We start from the raw sequence: 21,452 nt of genomic DNA on the forward strand, positions 1-21,452 counted from the left end.
TATATCAAAAGTGGAATTATTGGATCAAATGGTGGCTGTATGTTTAATTTTTTAAGGAACTGCCATGTTGTTTTCCATGGCACCATGGTTCTGGAGTTCCTGGCTCACTTAAATACCTTAGACTTAAGAAACTAAATCTATGCAGTAAAAGTCCTTTAGGAGGTTATATCTTGAAATCTTTCCAATGACACTAAAACTTAGAAACCTTTTGCCTGCTCATGGGATTGTGCACTACTGATCTCACGGCTTTGGTTCAACAAGCCCATTTATGTGTATATAAAACCATATCCTCTAAGCCATTAAAAAATGCAAAAGTGCTCAGGAAAAGTGAAGTGAAATTCAGCTCAACTCCATGTTGCTTTGATAGTCTGATGCTGAGCTCAGGGGCTCAGTGTCAGTGACATGAACAAAAGAGAAATTCTCCAAATGCGGTGATGGGCTCTGTAGAGGCTTCAGAGACCCCCCAGAAGTACTTCTCCCCACACCGTGCCTGCAGCTGAGCGTGGTTCCCAATGGGCGTGGCAGCAAGAGTCCAGGATGGGATGCCTGCACCTGGACTGCCGCTTGGTTCTGATTCTGCCTTTCTGTCTCCATCCACCCACTTCTAAATGAGCCCAAACTGGGGAATTTTGTTTCTTTTTTTTTTTTTTTTTTTTTTTTAATAATTATTTTTTATTGAAGGGTAGTTGACACACAGTATTACATTACATGAGTTTCAAGTGTACAACACAGTGGTAGAACATTTATATACATAATTCTAGGTTCCAGCTATCACCCTACCAGGCTGTTACAATATCTTGACTATATTCCTTATGCTATACATTACATCTCGGTTACTAATTTATTTTACCATTGGAAGTCTGTCCTTTTTTTTTTTTTTTTTTTTTTTTTTTTTTTTTTTTTTGTGAGGGCATCTCTCATATTTATTGATCAAATGGTTGTTAACGACAATAAAATTCTGTATGGGGGAGTCAATGCTCAATGCACAATCATTATTCCACCCCAAGCCTAATTTTTGTCAGTCTCCAATCTTCTGAGGCATAACAAACAAGTTCTTACATGTAGAACAAATTCTTACATAATGAATAAGTTACATAGTGAACAGTACAAGGGCAGCCATCACAGAAACTTTCGGTTTTGCTCATGCATTATGAACTCTAAACAGTCAGTTCAAATATGAATACTCATTTGGTTTTTATACTTGATTTATATGTGGATACCACATTTCTCTCTTTATTATTATTATTTTTAATAAAATGCTGAACTGGTAGGTAGATACAAGATAAAGGTAGAAAACATAGTTTAGTGTTGTAAGAGAGCAAATGTAGATGATCAGGTGTGTGCCTGTAGACTATGTGTTAATCCAAGCTAGACAAGGGCAATAAAACACCCACGTATGCAGAAGATTTCTCTCAGAACAGGGGGGGTGAGGTTCTAAGCCTCACCTCTGTTGATCCCCAATTGCTCACCTGATGGCCCCCCTGCGACTGTGCCTGTCTTAGGTTGTTCCTCCCTTGAGGAATCTTACCCGTCTCTGGCTAACCAGTCATCTTCCGGGGCCATACAGGGAAATGTGAAGTTGGTAAGTGAGAGAGAAGCCTTATTGTTTGAAAAAGTTAGCTTTTTACTTCTTTGCATATTTATGCCCTGTGACTTCTATGCCCAGCATTTGTCTTGAGGTATATTTACCACTTGGAGGAATTATGATACTCGGTAAATTTGATATGAGGCACGAATTCTATTTAAGGGTTGTAATTAGGAGGGAAGAAGAAAAGCTATAGAAGTAACAGGCGGAAGAAAACATGTGAAGATTGATTATTTCTTTGATATATCTTCTTGTAGAGTAACTTCAGCATGTATAGGTTTTAAGCTACTACTTAAATTGCACACACACATTAACATAATAGGAGTATAGTTACATAACCAAAGCATATCTGTAATTACCAGCCATCTCCAGTGAAACCAAGAAAACCAGTTAGGCACCTTAGGCATTTGTGAAAACTTATCTATGATATGGTGGATATTGTCCAACTGAACTTGAACAGTCTGAGAGAAATCAGACAAATTAAAACAACCCATTCCTGGGGACTGTTCACATGCCATATGTTCTTTTAACAGTAAATAGTCTGTAGTTGTAAGACTTTGGAGCGCTACAATTTGCACTTCTCCAAATTCTTGGTTGAGTTCCAACAGTATAGATCCAGTCAAATTTGTTGTTTTACTGTATGCACAGGCCAGCTTAGATATCTCCTTCCTCATTCCCATGGCAGGTCCAGGAACTGGTGGGATGAGTGCATCTACAGCTGTAGCAGTGCGTGGATCTTTGTTGGGGATTTTTGATGATCATCTTCTGGCATGAGTCTTCCAGAGGGTGCAGATGTTGGAAGTTCTTTTTCATATCGTATCTTAGTTCATTTCCGGGGTAGCCCAATTAGGCTTTGATCCTCTGTATAAACACAAACAGACCCTTTGCCTACACTTTTATATGCCCTTTATACCCTTGTGTAGAACTCGTTGGAGGTTACCACACAGGAACTGCCCTTTTTTTTTTTTTTTTTGCTATCACTAATCTACACTTACATGACGAATATTATGTTTACTAGGCTCTCCCCTATACCAGGTCTCCCCTATAAACCCCTTTACAGTCACTGTCCATCAGCATAGCAAAATGTTGTAGAATCACTACTTGCCTTCTCTGTGTTGTACAGCCCTCCCTTTTCTCCTACCCCCCCATGCATGTTAATCTTAATACCCCCCTACTTCTCCCCCCCTTATCCCTCCCTACCCACCCATCCTCCCCAGTCCCTTTCCCTTTGGTACCTGTTAGTCCATTCTTGAGTTCTGTGATTCTGCTGCTGTTTTGTTCCTTCAGTTTTTCCTTTGTTCTTATATTCCACAGATAAGTGAAATCATTTGGTATTTCTCTTTCTCCGCTTGGTTTGTTTCACTGAGCATAATACCCTCCAGCTCCATCCATGTTGCTGCAAATGATTGGATTTGCCCTTTTCTTATAGCTGAGTAGTATTCCATTGTGTATATGTACCACATCTTCTTTATCCATTCATCTATTGATGGACATTTAGGTTGCTTCCAATTCTTGGCTATTGTAAATAGTGCTGCAATAAACATAGGGGTGCATCTGTCTTTCTCAAACTTGATTGCTGCATTCTTAGGGTAAATTCCTAGGAGTGGAATTCCTGGGTCAAATGGTAAGTCTGTTTTGAGCATTTTGATGTACCTCCATACTGCTTTCCACAATGGTTGAACTAACTTACATTCCCACCAGCAGTGTAGGAGGGTTCCCCTTTCTCCACAGCCTCGCCAACATTTGTTGTTGTTTGTCTTTTGGATGGCAGCCATCCTTACTGGTGTGAGGTGATACCTCATTGTAGTTTTAATTTGCATTTCTCTGATAATTAGCGATGTGGAGCATCTTTTCATGTGTCTGTTGGCCATCTGTATTTCTTTTTTGGAGAACTGTCTGTTCAGTTCCTCTGCCCATTTTTTAATTGGGTTATTTGTTTTTTGTTTGTTGAGGCGTGAGAGCTCCTTATATATTCTGGACGTCAAGCCTTTATCGGATGTGTCATTTTCAAATATATTCTCCCATACTGTAGGGATCCTTCTTGTTCTATTGATGGTGTCTTTTGCTGTACAGAAGCTTTTCAGCTTAATATAGTCCCACTTACTCATTTTTGCTGTTGTTTTCCTTGCCCGGGGAGATATGTTCAAGAAGAGGTCACTCATGTTTATGTCTAAGAGGTTTTCGCCTATGTTTTCTTCCAGGAGTTTAATGGTTTCATGGCTTACATTCAGGTCTTTGATCCATTTTGAGTTTACTTTTGTATATGGGGTTAGACAATGGTCCAGTTTCATTCTCCTACATGTAGCTGTCCAGTTTTGCCAGCACCACCTGTTGAAGAGACTGTCATTTCGCCATTGTATGTCCATGGCTCCTTTATCAAATATTAATTGACCATATATGTCTGGGTTAATGTCTGGATTCTCTAGTCTGTTCCATTGGTCTGTGGCTCTGCTCTTGTGCCAGTACCAAATTGTCTTGATTACTATGGCTTTATAGTAGAGCTTGAAGTTGGGGAGTGAGATCCCCCCTACTTTATTCTTCTTTCTCAGGATTGCTTTGGCTATTCGGGGTCTTTGGTGTTTCCATATGAATTTTTGAATTATTTGTTCCAGTTCATTGAAGAATGTTGCTGGTAGTTTCATAGGGATTGCATCAAATCTGTATATTGCTTTGGGCAGGATGGCCATTTTAACGATATTAACTCTTCCTAGCCACGAGCATGGGATGAGTTTCCATCTGTTAGTGTCCCCTTTAATTTCTCTTAAGAGTGACTTGTAGTTTTCAGAGTATAAGTCTTTCACTTCTTTGGTTAGGTTTATTCCTAGGTATTTTATTTTTTTTGATGCAATTGTGAATGGAGTTGTTTTCCTGATTTCTCTCTCTGTTGGTTCATTGTTAGTATATAGGAAAGCCACAGATTTCTGTGTGTTGATTTTGTATCCTGCAACTTTGCTGTATTCCGATATCAGTTCTAGTAGTTTTGGGGTGGAGTCTTTAGGGTTTTTTATGTACAGTATCATGTCATCTGCAAATAGTGACAGTTTAACTTCTTCTTTACCAATCTGGATTCCTTGTATTTCTTTATTTTGTCTGATTGCCGTGGCTAGGACCTCCAGTACTATGTTAAATAACAGTGGAGAGAGTGGGCATCCCTGTCTAGTTCCCGATCTCAGCGGAAATGCTTTCAGCTTCTCGCTGTTCAATATAATGTTGGCTGTGGGTTTATCATAGATGGCCTTTATTATGTTGAGGTACTTGCCCTCTATTCCCATTTTGCTGAGAGTTTTTAACATGAATGGATGTTGAACTTTGTCAAATGCTTTTTCAGCATCTATGGAGATGATCATGTGGTTTTTGTCTTTCTTTTTGTTGATGTGGTGGATGATGTTGATGGACTTTCGAATGTTGTACCATCCTTGCATCCCTGGAATGAATCCCACTTGGTCATGGTGTATGATCCTTTTGATGTATTTTTGAATTCGGTTTGCTAATATTTTGTTGAGTATTTTTGCATCTACGTTCATCAGGGATATTGGTCTGTAGTTTTCTTTTTTGGTGGGGTCTTTGCCTGGTTTTGGTATTAGGGTGATGTTAGCTTCATAGAATGAGTTTGGGAGTATCCCCTCCTCCTCTATTTTTTGGAAAACTTTAAGGAGAATGGGTATTATGTTTTCCCTGTATGTCTGATAAAATTCCGAGGTAAATCCATCTGGCCCGGGGGTTTTGTTCTTTGGTAGTTTTTTGATTACCTCTTCAATTTCGTTGCTGGTAATTGGTCTGTTTAGATTTTCTGTTTCTTCCTGGGTCAATCTTGGAAGGTTATATTTTTCTAGGAAGTTGTCCATTTCTCCTAGGTTTCCCAGCTTGTTAGCATATAGGTTTTCATAGTATTCTCCAATAATTCTTTGCATTTCCGTGGGGTCCGTCGTGATTTTTCCTTTCTCGTTTCTGATACTGTTGATTTGTGTTGACTCTCTTTTCTTCTTAATAAGTCTGGCTAGAGGCTTATCTATTTTGTTTATTTTCTCGAAGAACCAGCTCTTGGTTTCATTGATTTTTGCTATTGTTTTATTCTTCTCAATTTTATTTATTTCTTCTCTGATCTTTATTATGTCCCTCCTTCTGCTGACCTTAGGCCTCATCTGTTCTTCTTTTTCCAATTTCGATAATTGTGACATTAGACCATTCATTTGGGATTGCTCTTCCTTTTTTAAATATGCTTGGATTGCTATATACTTTCCTCTTAAGACTGCTTTTGCTGTGTCCCACAGAAGTTGGGGCTTAGTGTTGTTGTTGTCATTTGTTTCCATATATTGCTGGATCTCCATTTTGATTTGGTCATTGATCCATTGATTATTTAGGAGCGTGTTGTTAAGCCTCCATGTGTTCGTGAGCCTCTTTGCTTTCTTTGTACAGTTTATTTCTAGTTTTATGCCTTTGTGGTCTGAAAAGTTGGTTGGTAGGATTTCAATCTTTTGGAATTTTCTGAGGCTCTTTTTGTGGCCTAGTATGTGGTCTATTCTGGAGAATGTTCCATGTGCACTTGAGAAGAATGTATATCCCGCTGCTTTTGGATGTAGAGTTCTATAGATGTCTATTAGGTCCATCTGCTCTACTGTGTTGTTCAGTGCTTCCGTGTCCTTACTTATTTTCTGCCCAGTGGATCTATCCTTTGGGGTGAGTGGTGTGTTGAAGTCTCCTAGAATGAATGCATTGCAGTCTATATCCCCCTTTAGTTCTGTTAGTATTTGTTTCACATATGCTGGTGCTCCTGTGTTGGGTGCATATATATTTAGAATGGTTATATCCTCTTGTTTGACTGAGCCCTTTATCATTATGTAGTGTCCTTCTTTATCTCTTGTTACTTTCTTTGTTTTGAAGTCTATTTTGTCTGATATTAGTACTGCAACCCCTGCTTTCTTCTCACTGTTGTTTGCTTGAAATATGTTTTTCCATCCCTTGACTTTCAGTCTGTACATGTCTTTGGGTTTGAGGTGAGTTTCTTGTAAGCAGCATATAGATGGGTCTTGCTTTTTTATCCATTCTGTTACTCTGTGTCTTTTGATTGGTGCATTCAACCCATTAACATTTAGGGTGACTATTGAAAGATATGTACTTATTGCCATTGCAGGCTTTAAATTCGTGGTTACCAAAGGTTCAAGGTTAGCCTCTTTAGTATCTTACTGCCTAACTTAGCTCGCTTATTGAGCTGTTATATACACTGTCTGGAGATTCTTTTCTTCTCTCCCTTCTTGTTCCTCCTCCTCGATTCTTCATATGTTGGGTGTTTTGTGCTGTGCTCTTTCTAGGAGTGCTCCCATCTAGAGCAGTCCCTGTAAGATGTTCTGTAGAGGTGGTTTGTGGAAAGCAAATTCCCTCAGCTTTTGTTTGTCTGGGAATTGTTTAATCCCACCATCATATTTGAATGATAGTCGTGCTGGATACAGTATCCTTGGTTCAAGGCCCTTCTGTTTCATTGTATTAAATATATCATGCCATTCTCTTCTGGCCTGTAGGGTTTCTGTTGAGAAATCTGACGTTAGCCTGATGGGTTTCCCTTTGTAGGTGACCTTTTTCTCTCTAGCTGCCTTTAACACTCTTTCCTTGTCCTTGATCTTTGCCATTTTAATTATTATGTGTCTTGGTGTTGCCCTTCTTGGATCCTTTCTGTTGGGGGTTCTGTGTATTTCCGTGGTCTGTTTGATTACTTCCTCCCCCAGTGTGGGGAAGTTTTCAGCAATTATTTCTTCTAAGATACTTTCCATCTCTTTGCCTCTCTCTTCTTCTTCTGGGACCCCTATAATACGGATATTGCTCCTTTTAGATTGGTCACACAGTTCTCTTAATATTGTTTCATTCCTGGAGATCCTTTTGTCTCTCTCTATGTCAGCTTCCATGCGTTCCTGTTCTCTGATTTCAATTCCATCAATGGCCTCTTGCATTCTATCCATTCTGCTTATAAACCCTTCCAGAGTTTGTTTCATTTCTGCGATCTCCTTTCTGGCATCTGTGATCTCTTTCCGGACTTCATCCCATTTTTCTTGCATATTTCTCTGCATCTCTGTCAGCATGTTTATGATTCTTATTTTGAATTCTTTTTCAGGAAGACTGGTTAGGTCTGTCTCCTTCTCTGGTGTTGTCTCTGTGATCTTTGTCTGCCTGTAGCTTTGCCTTTTCATGGTGATAGGAATAGTCTGCAGAACTGGGACGAGTGACGGCTGGAAGGACTTCCTTTCTTGTTGGTTTGTGGCCCTCCTCTCCTGGGAGAACAGCGACCTCTAGTGGCTTGTGCTGCGCAGCTGCGCGCAGACAGGGTTTCTGCTTCCTGCCCGGCTGCTATGGAGTTAATCTCCGCTGTTGCTGTGGGCGTGGCCTGGCTCGGGCAGCTACTCCAAAATGGTGGAGTCGCGTTGGAGCAGGAGCTGCTGGGAGGCTATTTATCTCCGTAAGGGGCCTCCCTGCTCCCTGCAGCCAGGGGTTAGGGTGCCCAGAGATCCCCGGATTCCCTACCTCTGGATTAAGTGGCCCGCCCTGCCCCTTTAAGACTTCCAAAAAGCACCCGCCAAAACAAAACAACGACCACAAAAAAAACCAAGAAAAAAAATTTTTTTAATTAAAAAAAAAAAAATTTTTAATTAAAAAAAAAAAGGTGGTCGTTCGTTTTTCTTTATTCTCCGGTGCCAGCCTCAGGCCTCTGCTCACCGGTCTTTCTGCCCTGTTTCCCTAATATTGGGGTCCCTGTCCCTTTAAGACTTCCAAAAAGCGTTCGCCAAAACAAAGCAGCAAAAAAGCAAAAAAAAAAAAATGGTCGCGCGCTTTTCTTATGTCCTCTGTCGCCCAGCCTCCAGTGCCTGCTCACTGTTCTTGCTGCCCTGTTTTCCCAGTATCGAGGGCCCTGCACTCTGGCCCGGATGGCTGGGGCTGGGTGTTCGGCAGCCCTGGGCTCCGTCTCCCTCCCGCTCTGCCTGCTCTTCTCCCGCCGTGAGCTGGGGGGAGGGGCGCTCGGCTCCCGCGGGGCCGGGGCTTGTATCTTACCCCCTTCGTGAGGCGCTGGGTTCTCTCAGGTGTGGATGTGGTCTGGATATTGTCCTGTGTCCTCTGGTCTTTATTCTAGGAAGGGTTGTCTTTGTTATATTTTCATAGATATATGTTGTTTTGGGAGGAGATTTCCGCTGCTCTACTCACGCCGCCATCTTCCGCCCCTCTCTCCGGAATTTTGTTTCTTGAAGAGAACTTACTGAGAAGCCCCTAGGAGTCACAATTAAATTTTTATTTGTCGTAAGACGTGCCCTCTGCGTAGCAATGATGGTTACCCCCTTGAGTATTTTCCCATGTGCTGATTCAATGCCAGCACTTTAAAAACACATTCCCCTTTACCCTCATGGTAATCTTACTGAATCTGCCGATGAGGGAGCAGCCTTAGAGGACTGAGCACCCAGCCAGCCTCACTCAGCCAGGAGTTGGCATCTGAGGAGCAGATCTCTCCCCACAGTCTTTGCTCTTAACCCTTTCAGGAGGCAGCAAACTTGGGAAATGTTTCCCAATGGTGGGCTTTTATGTTCTTCTGCTCAAGTCAGGAGATTTGAACACTGTGAGGTCCAAGCTGACCCCCCAAGGGCCAGCAGTGGTCCCTAATACTCCTTTGTCTCTTGTTCCCACCATTAGGGCAAAGCACATTTCTGAGAGGCCTTGACATCAAGGACATGCTACCCGAGGACCTCTACCACTACTACCGCTACGAGGGGTCCCTCACCACTCCTCCCTGCACCGAGAATGTGCACTGGTTCATGCTGGCAGATTTCGTCAAGCTCTCCAAGGCACAGGTAATGCATGGCATCACTTCACCAAAGTCTCCCCTTCCGATTGCCTGGTTAGCAAGGGTGCTTCCCAAACCCTCACCCAACACCAACACCTGGGCACCCATGGTGTTTTCCACCACCAGGTTACTGTGCCCACTTGTACTGCCATGGCGATCTCACTAGTGCTGTGGCAGAAATGGGCAAACAGAGGCAGCAGGGAATCCCAGGAAACATAGTTGATGCAGCAAAAGGACTGGGGCCAGGTCCATGGTAGAGGAGAAGAGGTGCATGGTGAAGGCGAATATTTATTGAGCACTGCTCTCATCGGGCACTGCCCCAGGGCCCTGGTACTCAAGACCCCGCCCTCCCAGAGCTGACACTCTACCTTCATGTATGGCTTTATGCAAGAAGGATAGCTTCATGTTTATCTTGTTATCATGCTAAAATACCCATAGCCCTTTGAGGAGAAGAGCTATACTGGACATCTTTTGTTCCCCAGCATAGCGTGAGCACATAATAAATATCTGATGAGTTAAATAAAGAAAAAATGTTGCTGAGGTTGCAAAATAAAGCTGACATTTCCTCCTGGATGATGTTCTTCCTTAGAAACATTTATTTCTTTTTCTTAAAATTTTCATTTCCCTACTCCAGGAAAAAGTGGAAAGACCCCTATTCAAGGATACCTACACACAGAAAGGTTGTCAACAATGTTGGCAGTGTCACCAGATGTTTAACAGAAGCAAATGTAAATTATCTCTGGAAAAATGCACCTTAAATTCAGATCTAGAAAAATTTCCACAAATAAAGTTACCTGAAATAAGCTCAATTAAAAAAAAAATCACAAAATTTATAAGGGAAAAGATAGTATGAATGAGCATCAGCAGAATCAAACCTACAAAGATTTTAGATAGTGGAATCATCAGAAAATTAATATAAAATAAGAATGTTTAATATGTGTAAAGAGTTCATTATATGTATAAGCATGTTTAGTATGTCTAATATGTATGAGTTTTAAATATGAGAAAAGAAAAAAGTGTAAAATGATCAGTCTTAAAAAAGTAGGATTTCTAGAAATAAAAAGTTACTGAAATTAACCCAATGAATGAGTTTAATAACATGTTAGACACAGCTTAAGAAAGAACTAGTAAACTGGAAGACAGAGCCAAGAAAATTACCTAAAATGCCGCACAAAGAGAAAAAGAGATGGAAATATGAAAAAGAAGTAAAGATACAGAGAATATAGTGGGATGGTCTAACAAATATCGAGTTGAAATTCTAGAAGCAGAAGTAGCATAGAGAAGAGGTATGGTTTCAGAAACATTGGATGACAATTTTCTAAAAGAGCTGAAAAACACCAAGTCATATATTCAGGAGGCCCAATGAGTCAATGTAAATACAAAGACACTCACACTAAACACATCACAGTGAAAGTACAAAATATCAAAGACAAAGAGAAGATTTAAAAATCAGCCAGAGAAGAAGGGCAGACTGTAATGAAAGAAGTTCTATTAAAATTGATTCAACACAGCAATAATGAATGTCAGAAAGCAGCGGGATCTTATTTTCAAAGTGCTTAGAGCAATGAATAGCCAACTTAGAATTGTCCGTGCAGCAAAAATGTCAAGGATAGAAAAAAAGCACATTTTCAGAAAAAAAAACTGAGTTTGCCACTTTTATCTCTGTTTATATCTTTCTCTCCTTTCTATTCATAACCAAATTCTCTGAGAAAAAGATTAAGAGGTTGTTGGAAGAATGAATGGATGGGTGAATGGTAGCTATCATAACACCCAGAACTCCTCTGGACGTGAGATCTTCTCACATCTGCCTTTCCAGGGTTATGTAATCCAAGCTCCAGACTTATCTTTAACTGAACTCTTTTCAATCACCCCAAAGCCTCTCTTCTCCATAATTCATGTTTTCTTCAGATTTGGAAGCTAGAGAATTCCTTACTGAATCACCAGAACAAGACCCTCCACAATGTCTACCGCAGGACCCAGCCCCTGAACAACAGGGTGGTGGAAGCCAACTTCATGTATTTCCCTCATCAGGGTGAGTGGCAGCGACTCTGGTTCATTCTTTGCAATTTGTTGTGTCCTGTTGTCTTCCTTCTTTGGGTGGATTTCTCTCTTATGGCAATAGTAAGGGCAGGAGAGCAGGAGGCTCAGAGGGGCAAATCGGTACAGGCTTGGGCATAAGGGATGACTTGTTTTCCCAGTCCAGGCAGTGATGCCGGTGAGTAGAACAGAGGTGACACTGAGGAGGACAACGCTGTGGTTTATTACCTACCTGGTTGTGGGCAGACAGTAGGAGAAGCAAGATGCCAGCAACACCCAGATGCTCTCATAAGGTTGTAGGCGCAAGTCAACCTTTAATCCCAACTCAAATGATTTCCTACTCACCTTTACGTTGCTCTTACACAAATCCATCCTCAACTCCTATACATTCTCTCAAGGTGGGTTTAACAAGACCACATATTGTTTACTACATTTTCTTGGGGACCACGCCCCAGACACCAGGGTGCTGGAAGCAGGCATGAATAGTCTAGATCCCCCTGGAACCTCTAATCTACTGGGTCAGGCTCCATCTGTATTCTTGGCTTACCTCACTTCTGTGGTTGCAAGAATGTAAATATTCTGCAATTTTCCCATCTTTATTTTGTCTGCTTCTCTGTAAAGTTGTGAACTACACATATTCCTTGAATTCACTGTTTTTACGATCTATTTGTACTAATCATCTCTAAAGTCTGCACATCCTCTAATACAATAGAATCAGTCTCCAATCAGTGCTGACCACTCAATATTACTTCACTTTAGACGTATCCTCCAAAACTTTTAAACCTCCATACATACTACTGTCCCTCCCCATAAGGCCCACTTGTGATTTCCTCCCCAGCTTTCCTTCCTGGTGCATTTACTGCCTTCTCTTGCATCAGTTTGCTCTTCCAGTACAATAATACCGAAGGAAAAGTGACACCAGCCATAACGATTATTTCCCTATGTTATACTACATATGATATAAACAGTAACAATTTATTTTTCTGAAGAATGGCTCCCTCCTAAATTGATCCAAATGCCAATAGACTAGCCAAAGAGGGCTTAGACCCATGGGGCTGCCTCCTTGTTCTCCTTTGGCCACATTCCCATTTCCCCTAATATAATTGTACACTATTCTTGCAACAGGCACAAACAGAACGTATAGTTTCCCATATGCTCATATCAAATGATCTTTCCACAAGTGGGGGGTCACCCCAACTTACCCTCGTGGGAGCTCAGATGTTCTAGATTCCATGGTGGCCCTCCCTTCTGAGGCTCACTGTTTAGGGTTAAGCTTCAGTTTTCAGTGGATAGTAAAAGGGCTTCTTCCCCAGCCCCAGTTGAGGGATTGAGTGATGGCTTCCTTTGCTGCTAAGAGAACAGGGAACTGGGTGTCATTCTGCCCCCCTCCCCCACCTGCCCTCAAGCCCCAAACTTCTATGTGGCAGGGATGTCTGCAAGCCACCCAGTTGTGTGACCCATGTAATACCTTATACTTCTACATAATTCCATCTCAGATAGGTCAATATGACCAACCCATCAGCAAGGACTGACCTGAGAAACCAGTCAGTTACAGGAACAAGACAATGGCCAAAGCAGACCTCTTGCAACTTATTAGGGAACACCCTTGCCCCCCAGACAAGGGCACCAAGCATCACATGAGGAGCCAGCGCCCAACACAGAACCTCCTCTGTGTCCCCCTTGGATTCTAGTGGCTGATGAGCCGGAAGTCAGACACAATGAAGATGCGTGGAACCAAGGGGTGGGAAAGCGGCTGGCATTCTAAGGGCTCAACAGCTCTTCCCGTGTGTACACGTGTGGGGAGTGGTGCCTGCATGGCCCGCATCCCTGTTTTCATGAGGGCCCTCAAGTTTTCACCTTTTCTTATTAACTCTTCTTTTCATGGGATGTATTCCAGGCTCTGAGTTCCAGTTTTACCTAAGCAAGATGGATCATAAACTCAAGAACTTAAGATTTACGGGACAGAAGAAATTGGGAGGAAAAGCCAAGAGCAGGAAGGCTGCACCCTGAGTCGTAGGGGAAGAGGTGGCCTCCCAGCCCACGCCCCGCCTACCTCCAAGAAACCCTGTGTGTGGGAACCCCCACCGGGGCGCCTGTTGAATTTCTAACTGAATCAGGGGAAAAGCACCATCCATGAGAGGAAGTGAGATAGTAACTGGATGAGAAGCCACTTGAGTTAGATGGCACCAGGGGACAGTGACTGGAATAGAGGGGCGCAGGGAGCGGAGCCCTAACTACCCTCAAATCACGCCCATTGATCTAAATCACAAACCCACCCCCGCTGTCCTGTAGCATGCAATGCAATAAAATAACTTAGGAAATTCGTCATTTACAAACGTCTCTTTCCCATTCCTTTGCACCACCTCAAATATCCCTTCTTGGCCTCGAGAGACGCCGGCAAAGGGCTAGCGGTGCAGGTGGGCCGGAGTCGCGGGACCAAGATTAAGCAAACAGACTTGCTTGCGGGTGGGAGGTCTGGAGCATCAGCGCTGCCCCGTGGGAAGAGGGCAGAGGAGCAGCAGGCAGCCTGGGGGCCAGAGGGAGACGGGCCTCTGCAGAGCACGTCCGCGTTGGTGCAGGGCAGGCCCGGTTCAGTGCCAGCTCGCCCCTTTTCGTCAGGTGAGATAACAAGATTACCTGCCCCTTTGTCCTCACCTCCCTACCTCCCTTCCTCCCTGTTGCTGTTCATCTCGCCCACAGCACTTCCTGCCTGACTTCATTTACCCTCCGGGTATCCGCCACGAAGCCTGTCATCCTGAGGTTACAAAGATATCAGGACTTGGAAAGGCCAGGCAACCTGCCCAAGATCTGCGAGGGGACAGGTGGGAGAACCAGGACCTGAACCCACGTCTTTTGTATCCAAGCTCCTTAAAGTACAGAAGGCTTCCCTTTCTTTATACAAGCTTTGTACAGCACCTGCATGGGCAGATGGGGGCCCCCACTGGGGTACACAGAGACAGGGCAGACATTTAAATAACCAGTCACCCCCTCCTGGGGAAAACAACTGTTTAAAGCCTCCACGGAGGGGCTGGTGGCTTGCCTGGGTCTGGAAGGCGACCAAGTTCACCTGGGGAGCCAAGCAGGTGCCGGAACAGACCACCGGGGGAACGGCGGAGCTGATGGGAAAACCCGCGGGGAAGTGAGAGTCCCTGGGGGTGGCCGCAGGACCAGGTTCGGGGGGCCGGCAGGGAGGCGGCGTGTGGCCGAGGGAGGTCAGGCATCAGCAGTGCCTTCTGTGCTGCCCCCGTAGGATCTTGGCTTTGATCCTGGGAGGGACGGCGGCTACTGCAGGGTTTCCAGCGGGGGGTGACGTGGTGAGACTCACGCTGCAACCGGAAACCAGAGGCTGCGATGAGCTGGGGGGCAGGACCCCCCGAGGAGCTCACGTGCCTGTGGGCCAGAGACACTACAAACAAGTAAACAAAGGCGTCAGCAAACAAATCACCCATGCCTGTTTGTGCTTGAAAACATGGGGAAAGGAACCAAAAATAACAGTTACCTACCACAGGGAGGAGGGTGACAGGAGGGAGGTGGGGGGGACAGTGGGAGGAGAGAGACTTTTCTGGATGCACCCTGTTTGGTAATTTTGACCTTGGGACCTTGGGTTTTACATCATTTTAAGAAAATTAAAAGATTTTTTTAAATCCCTAAAGCTTAACCTAAAATGTAAAAATATAGTAAAATGATTGAACAACTATATACGTTGAGTTGATAGCATAAACACAGAGAGAATTTTTCTAAGCTGTTTTAAACACAGTATTTTTACTATCATACCTAGTGGGTTATATCCTAAAGACAAGACCACAAAGAAATCATAAACAGTTGTCAGGAATTGTGTTAGTAATAACACTGGTATTGTTATTTTGAAGGTCTGGGTGTTGTATGTGTAATTACTATATTGCTACACATATGTATATCACTGTTTATGTCATTAGTAATTCTCAGCATAAGAAAACAGATCCAAGTATAAAATCAGAAGAGCTATGTAAAAACCCGGTAATCATACATTTGAACTGGAAAGATCAGTATGAATCTGTACATTCTTTTTCTCTTCCTAAGGCATGTATTTCCTAGCTCTGTCTACTTTTCAGGGCTAGAACAACAGTAACGCAGTGGCAGGGAACATCTTACGCCCAGACAGGGGTCTCTCAATACTATTGCCTGAGCAACCAGGGCCCCTGGGAGAAATGGCTGATTCCTGGGGCAGCGAGATACAAGCTGAGTCTGGGATATCTTTTTAGGGCAGAAAACAAGAGATTAGTGTAAGACTCCTGGAGTCATGCCCAAAAGACACAGGGGCCATCCACAAGGGGGTCCTGGGACAACTTCAACATTGAAAAGATAATATCAGGAAAAGATGGGCTGCAATGGATTGAAACACATCGAACAGAAAAGCATGAGCCCAGAATGGTACTAAAATAATGAAGGAAAATTCACTGGTCCACTTTGGAGGTTGCTAGGGAAACCCTTTATTATTTGGTAAGCTGGCAAATAGAGACAGGAAATCGAGTATCTGCCCTGCCTTTCCTGTCCAAATTGCATTTCAGAGTCATCTCAGAGTTGGCTGTATTGGTTATCCGTAGGCTGCTGCAGCAGACGAACGCAAACTGGCTTGAAAGAACAGAAATGCATTTTTTCACAGTCTGGAAGCCATAAATCTGAAATCAAGGTGTCGGCAGGGCCAAGCCCCCTCCAAAGCCCCTAGGAGAGGATCCTTCCTTGCTGCTTCCAGCTCCCGCTGGCCCAGGCGGCCCTTGGCTTGTCGTAACTCCGCTCCAGCCTGTCTGCCTTCACATAACTTCTCCTCTTCTCTGTGTCTTCTGTCTTTCTCTTACAACACATGTCATTGGATTTAGGGCCCACTTAGATAATCCAGGACAGTCTCATGTCAAAATCCTGATCCTTTTTTTCAGACAAGGTCAGATTCACAGGTTCTTGGTGGACGTAACTTTTGGTCCCACCCACTACAGTTGGTGAACAGAAGTTCTTCTTGGAGCAATTCCGGATGGTAAATTCAGAAGGAATCATTTTGCAGCCTCAGTGACATAATGGACCCAGGTGGTGATCATCACGGGTTCCTGACACCAGGAGACGGAAGCGTGATGAGGCCTTTACATGACGGATGGCTGAGGCAACCACCTCTAGAGACGCTAAGTGACGTTGACATCACTCAGTGTAGAACAAGCTCATGTGTTGTGCCTCGGGATGACACAGCACTGCCAGGAAGACTAGTTGCAAAAGGAAATTTTTTTTAAAACTGAATTTAATTAAATCTTTAGCTAGAACAAGCAGTTTTCAGGAAATTCAGGGGATAGAACAACATGTAGTCACCAAGAAGACAGATGCTCCATGGGGAGTTTTTTTCACAACAAACTCCAAGTGCCTAAGCGAACTTGGCACATTAAGGTGCTCAGTGAAAATGTACTACATGAATGAATCCAGACTATATAAAGAAATCCTAAAAATCTATAAGAAAAGGACTTAGCTGCCCAAGAGAAAAATCATAAAAAGGGATGAACTGGCCATGTACAGGAGAGGAAAGGGGACTGATCCATAAATACATGCAAAGACTCAATCTCACTAGTAATTATGGTAAAGAAAATTAAAATCACAACAAGGTATCATCTCATACCCTCAGACTGGCGCAAACCTTAAAGTCTGACAATACGGAGGACTGCTGAGGATGTGGGGCCGTCTTCATCAACTGCCAGGAGGCATGCAGATGGGGGCAGCCCCTCGGCAAGCGGCTGGGTAAAGCTGCAAAAAATGGGACACGTGCATATCCTGTGACCCAGAAATTCCACTGCTAGGTATTTACCTTAGAGAAACTTACTGATATGCATAAGCAGCAAAAATTACTTGTAAATCGAAAAATATGGGACACAACATAAATATCTGTCAACAGGATAATGTGAAACAACCACAGTGGGTAGCCGGGAAGGATGAAGGAACCAGAGCTACGGGTATCAACGTGGTACAAATTCACAAGCATGATGTTGAGCAACCGAAGCAAGTAGCAGGAAAATGTGGCATAACAGTAGTTATAAAAAGTGGAACAGTAACAAAGTAATTATATACCTATATAATTTCAGGGTGGCATAGCACATTGTAAAGGTGATTCATAAGAAAAAAACAAATTCAGAATAGCGGCCTCATCCATTATGGAGAGATTGGGAGACGAACACAGGGCCTTCGATTGTGGCTGTGATGGCTTGTTGCTTAAAGTGGGTGGTGGGTACATGGGTGTTCCTTACTCTTTATTAACCATTATTGATTCCTTTTTATATAAAATATAAATCTGATTGCATCACTTCCCTACTCAAAACTTTCCAATGATTTCCCATTACTGTTTGAATAAATTCCGAAGCCCTAACTGTGGTCACATCATTTGGGCCCTGGCACCTTCCTGGACATCATCTGTCGCCACCCTCCCTTGTGCCCATTGAGCCCCAGCCAGTGTTCCTCAGACATACCAAATACTTCCCAGCCTCAGGGCCTTTGCACATGCTGCTCTTGCTCCATTGAATGCAGGACAGAGTTCTTGGCTCCTGGAGGTCACAGTGGGTGGCAGGAGGCAGGGGTATCTGTTACTGCCAGGTAAGCATGTGGGGGTCAGCAACAGAGTTTGCCAGGCATGGGGGCTGGAGCCAGGAAAGGTGAGGAGGCCGGGGCAACTTGGGCAGGAGTGAGTCAAGGGCCTGAGATGGAGAAGTGTCTTTTCCTGGAGGTGTCTGCAGCCACCTGGCCTGGATACCCTGCCCACCATCCTGGCTCGGAGGTTTGGTCTTTATCACTGTCCAGGGCTTTCCAGGGGCCCCTGTGGGAGCAGGGGCCTTGGACCTGCTACCATCCTCCTGCTGGAGACCCTGTGGAGACAGCAGGAATGAAAGGGAGAGATAATGAAGACGGGCACCCAGGAAGGTGACCAAGGAAATGACTGTCCAATGTGCAACACCTGAGGGTGAAGAAATTTCTATGGAAATTTAAAAACATTTTAGCCCATTATGTGTTCTCAGTTTTGAAGTAGCAAAAAGTTGGAAATTTTGTAAATGTCTAATCTCAGATAATTAGTTTGGAGCTGAGGGTGGCATGAAATGTGTGTGCCTGTGTATATGTGTTTGTCTGTGTATGTGTATAACCAAAGAAATCGGGAAGTTTCCATATCAAGGATTGAAATAACAGAGCCTTCTGGGTGGGTTAGATTATGAATTTTTCCTCTCCAATGAACAAGTATTACTTCTGTAATAAGAAAAAATATAAAATATAATAAGAATTTAAAAAGAATGGAGAAAGGTCTAGAATCTTCTAGCATTTAAAACATTTTTGTAGTCAATTATATTAGTTCAGTTTGTTTAAAATGAAAGTTTTTGATCATCAATTGACATTTTTATAACCTTTATGGAAACTAAGATTATTTAATTGTGTTATTGCTTACTGTTAATTTATGGCTCCAGCTTTTATTCACTATTACAAACAACACTGAGTAGGAGTTTGGCTGAATTTACTTTAAAAACTAAAAACAAACAAAAACACCCAAGAATTTTGGGCTTATTTATTTCTCCCAGATCGTCATTCTGAACGCCTTTTTAACTAAATGGATGAAGTCAGTTTTGTTTCCCAAAGCTTGTCTCCTCAGAGCTGAAAGGACAGAGGGTATGTCCTGTCTGGTGAGAACAGAAGGAATCTGCTCTCTGACAGCCACAAAAAATGAGCTTCACACCAGCGAGAAGAAAACCACTGAGCTGACTGCCCCCCTCAAGGCAAGCCTGGGCCTCCCGGGAACAGAGGCTGGAACACCCCTCAGCAGGCCCTGGAATTTCAGGATCCCAATATGGGTTTCCATGAGTTCATGGTGCTTGAGAAAAATTTTGAGAAACAAAACGTCCCTTAGAAACAGCCTGTCAGCGGTGCCATGGTGCTGTCAGTGGGTGTGCCCATCAATGGTGCCAGGAATTTTCCAAAAGGCCTTCTCTGTCAGTGTCATTTGGTGAAAAACTAAAGCTAAGGTTTGGCCAAGGACAGATTAAAGGGCAGAACAGATGGGCTGTGTTTGCGGAAGAAGGTGCTGCTGTCGAGTGGCCACTGTGAGGATGGTGGGGTCTGTGCTTGGAGACCTGAGAGATCTCCAGTTCACCTGCTCCCATGTCTTGTGTTGGTAAACTGAGGCACACAGGACCTATAAATGTCTCATGGTAAGTTGCAGAGATACTAGGGACAAACATCACAGCATGTGTCCCTGGGCTGCTGTTCCCTCTCACACGAGGTGTGGGATTGTCCTGGGCTATGGTCCCTGTTGCAACCATGTCCTGGTTCTTGAATTTCAAAACACATTCACACCTGGATGACAGATGCCCAACCCTTCCTACCCACCTTTCTGTCACCAGGGGCTGCCCTTCCCCCCCAGGTGAATGAGCCTAGCCCACATCTGAGTGCCAAGGCCATGCGGGGGTGGGCCAAGTGCCCGGCTACCCTGAACCTCACCCAGGTGGATGCTGGGGGAGGGGACACCATGTCCTTCCAGGGACAAGTGCCACCCTCAAGAAGGATATGGGTGCTGGAGAGTAGCAGGGAAGGGTCTTCCCTGGCTTTGGGATTCAAATTCACATTACCTGCAGGTTAAAAGAACACAAAAACAAAAAAGGGGAAAAAAAAAGTGAACCAAAAATTCGACAGCACATCCTAGTCCCTGGCAAACACAAAAATACTTTGGGGGTAGTTGTAGATGTTTGAACCTGGCAGGAATATTAGACAATATTAAGAAATTATTTATATTTTTTGTGCATGAAATAGAGGTATTATATAAATATATGACATTATTTTTAAAAAATCCATAATAAGGTACTTAGGGGTGAAATGTCATGATGTCTATAATTTACTTTGAAATGTTTCAGCAAAGAAGGAAGAGAGGAAATACAGCAAATTTATATGCTTTTTAAAGAGAATCATTACTGGGACATGTCTAAGAGCTTGAGAAAGCTAGATAGAGCCTTTGAGGACCTGAGGATGAAGAGAAGGGATTGCAACAGGTGGAATCAGGGAGCAGGAGATGGGGCCCAGGACCCTCAGTGCAGGCCACACTCTGTCCCCACAGAGGGGAGTGAAGAGGCTAACCGGGAAGTCAGGAAAATCAGCAGGATCCTCACCCCTGTCCGCCCCGTTTCTGGCCTTGGCCGGTGGCCTTGACCCCTCGCTCTCAGAGACCAAAGTGGCAGGTCCCTCCCCCACTGGTGAACGTGAGCACAGGGCCAGGGGTGAGCACACACCCAGCACTGCCCGAGAAGAGATTTCAGCTCAGATGCCTTGACCAGTTTGAGGCTCTTACCAGGATGGGAAAGGTGGCAAAGGACATTACTGATCAGTGGGGCTCCCTTTCTGCAGCAATGGCATGGTCTAGGGTCAAACTCTGGGGACAGAAGGCGACTGAGATGGCAGTATCTCTTTGGACATAAAACACAATGAACTGAATGACAGGGGTAATGTGACATCCAAGCCCATCCTTACGGAGGGTCCAGGAAGGTATCTAGGGTGGGACGGGACTGATGCAAAAGTGAGGGTCAAACGGCTTTCCAGGGAGGGAGGTCTGGGATCAACGCAGGAAGAACTCTGCATCAGATGACGCTGCCTGGCGAAAACTGCCAACACCTCATGCCCCGCACTGTGTGAGGTGCTCTACCAGCTGACTTAGTCTGGGTTCCCCAGAAGCAGAGCCCGAGTCGAGGCTTCCAGGGCAAGTAGTTATTCAGAAAGTAGAACAAAATACTGGTGGGAGTGGAGAGTGAGACTGGGACGAGAAGGCAGCCAATAAAGAATATATGATCCAGCTATTTATTATCAGGCATCTGTTGCTTTAGCTCCAAAAGTTTCACGAGGAAACGTACAGATCACGCTCAGACTGATCCCGCTTGAGGGCCAGGGGACTGGAGCAGCTCCACACCAGCTCCATCAGCCAGAGGCACGGGCATCCCCTCCCCAGGTCCCCTGGGTCACCCTGGCCTCAGAAAAATGCCTCGGGTG

General features: G+C 44.0%; 1 protein-coding gene across 1 annotated transcript in view; it reads left to right on the forward strand.

The window, feature by feature from the left end:
- The window catches only part of CA6 (carbonic anhydrase 6), a 30,921-nt gene extending 17,147 nt beyond the window's left edge, over positions 1–13,774 (forward strand). The window contains exons 7-9 of the mRNA XM_036925282.2: positions 9,251–9,408; positions 11,310–11,433; positions 13,336–13,774. Of these exons, the coding sequence (XP_036781177.2) occupies positions 9,251–9,408; positions 11,310–11,433; positions 13,336–13,448 (395 nt within the window). The 3' untranslated portion in view covers positions 13,449–13,774. The remainder of the gene's footprint in view (positions 1–9,250; positions 9,409–11,309; positions 11,434–13,335) is intronic.
- Positions 13,775–21,452: the final 7,678 nt, after the last annotated feature.

The sequence above is a fragment of the Manis pentadactyla genome, chromosome 4 (assembly GCF_030020395.1).
Source record: "Manis pentadactyla isolate mManPen7 chromosome 4, mManPen7.hap1, whole genome shotgun sequence".
Taxonomy (NCBI): Eukaryota; Metazoa; Chordata; class Mammalia; order Pholidota; family Manidae; genus Manis; species Manis pentadactyla.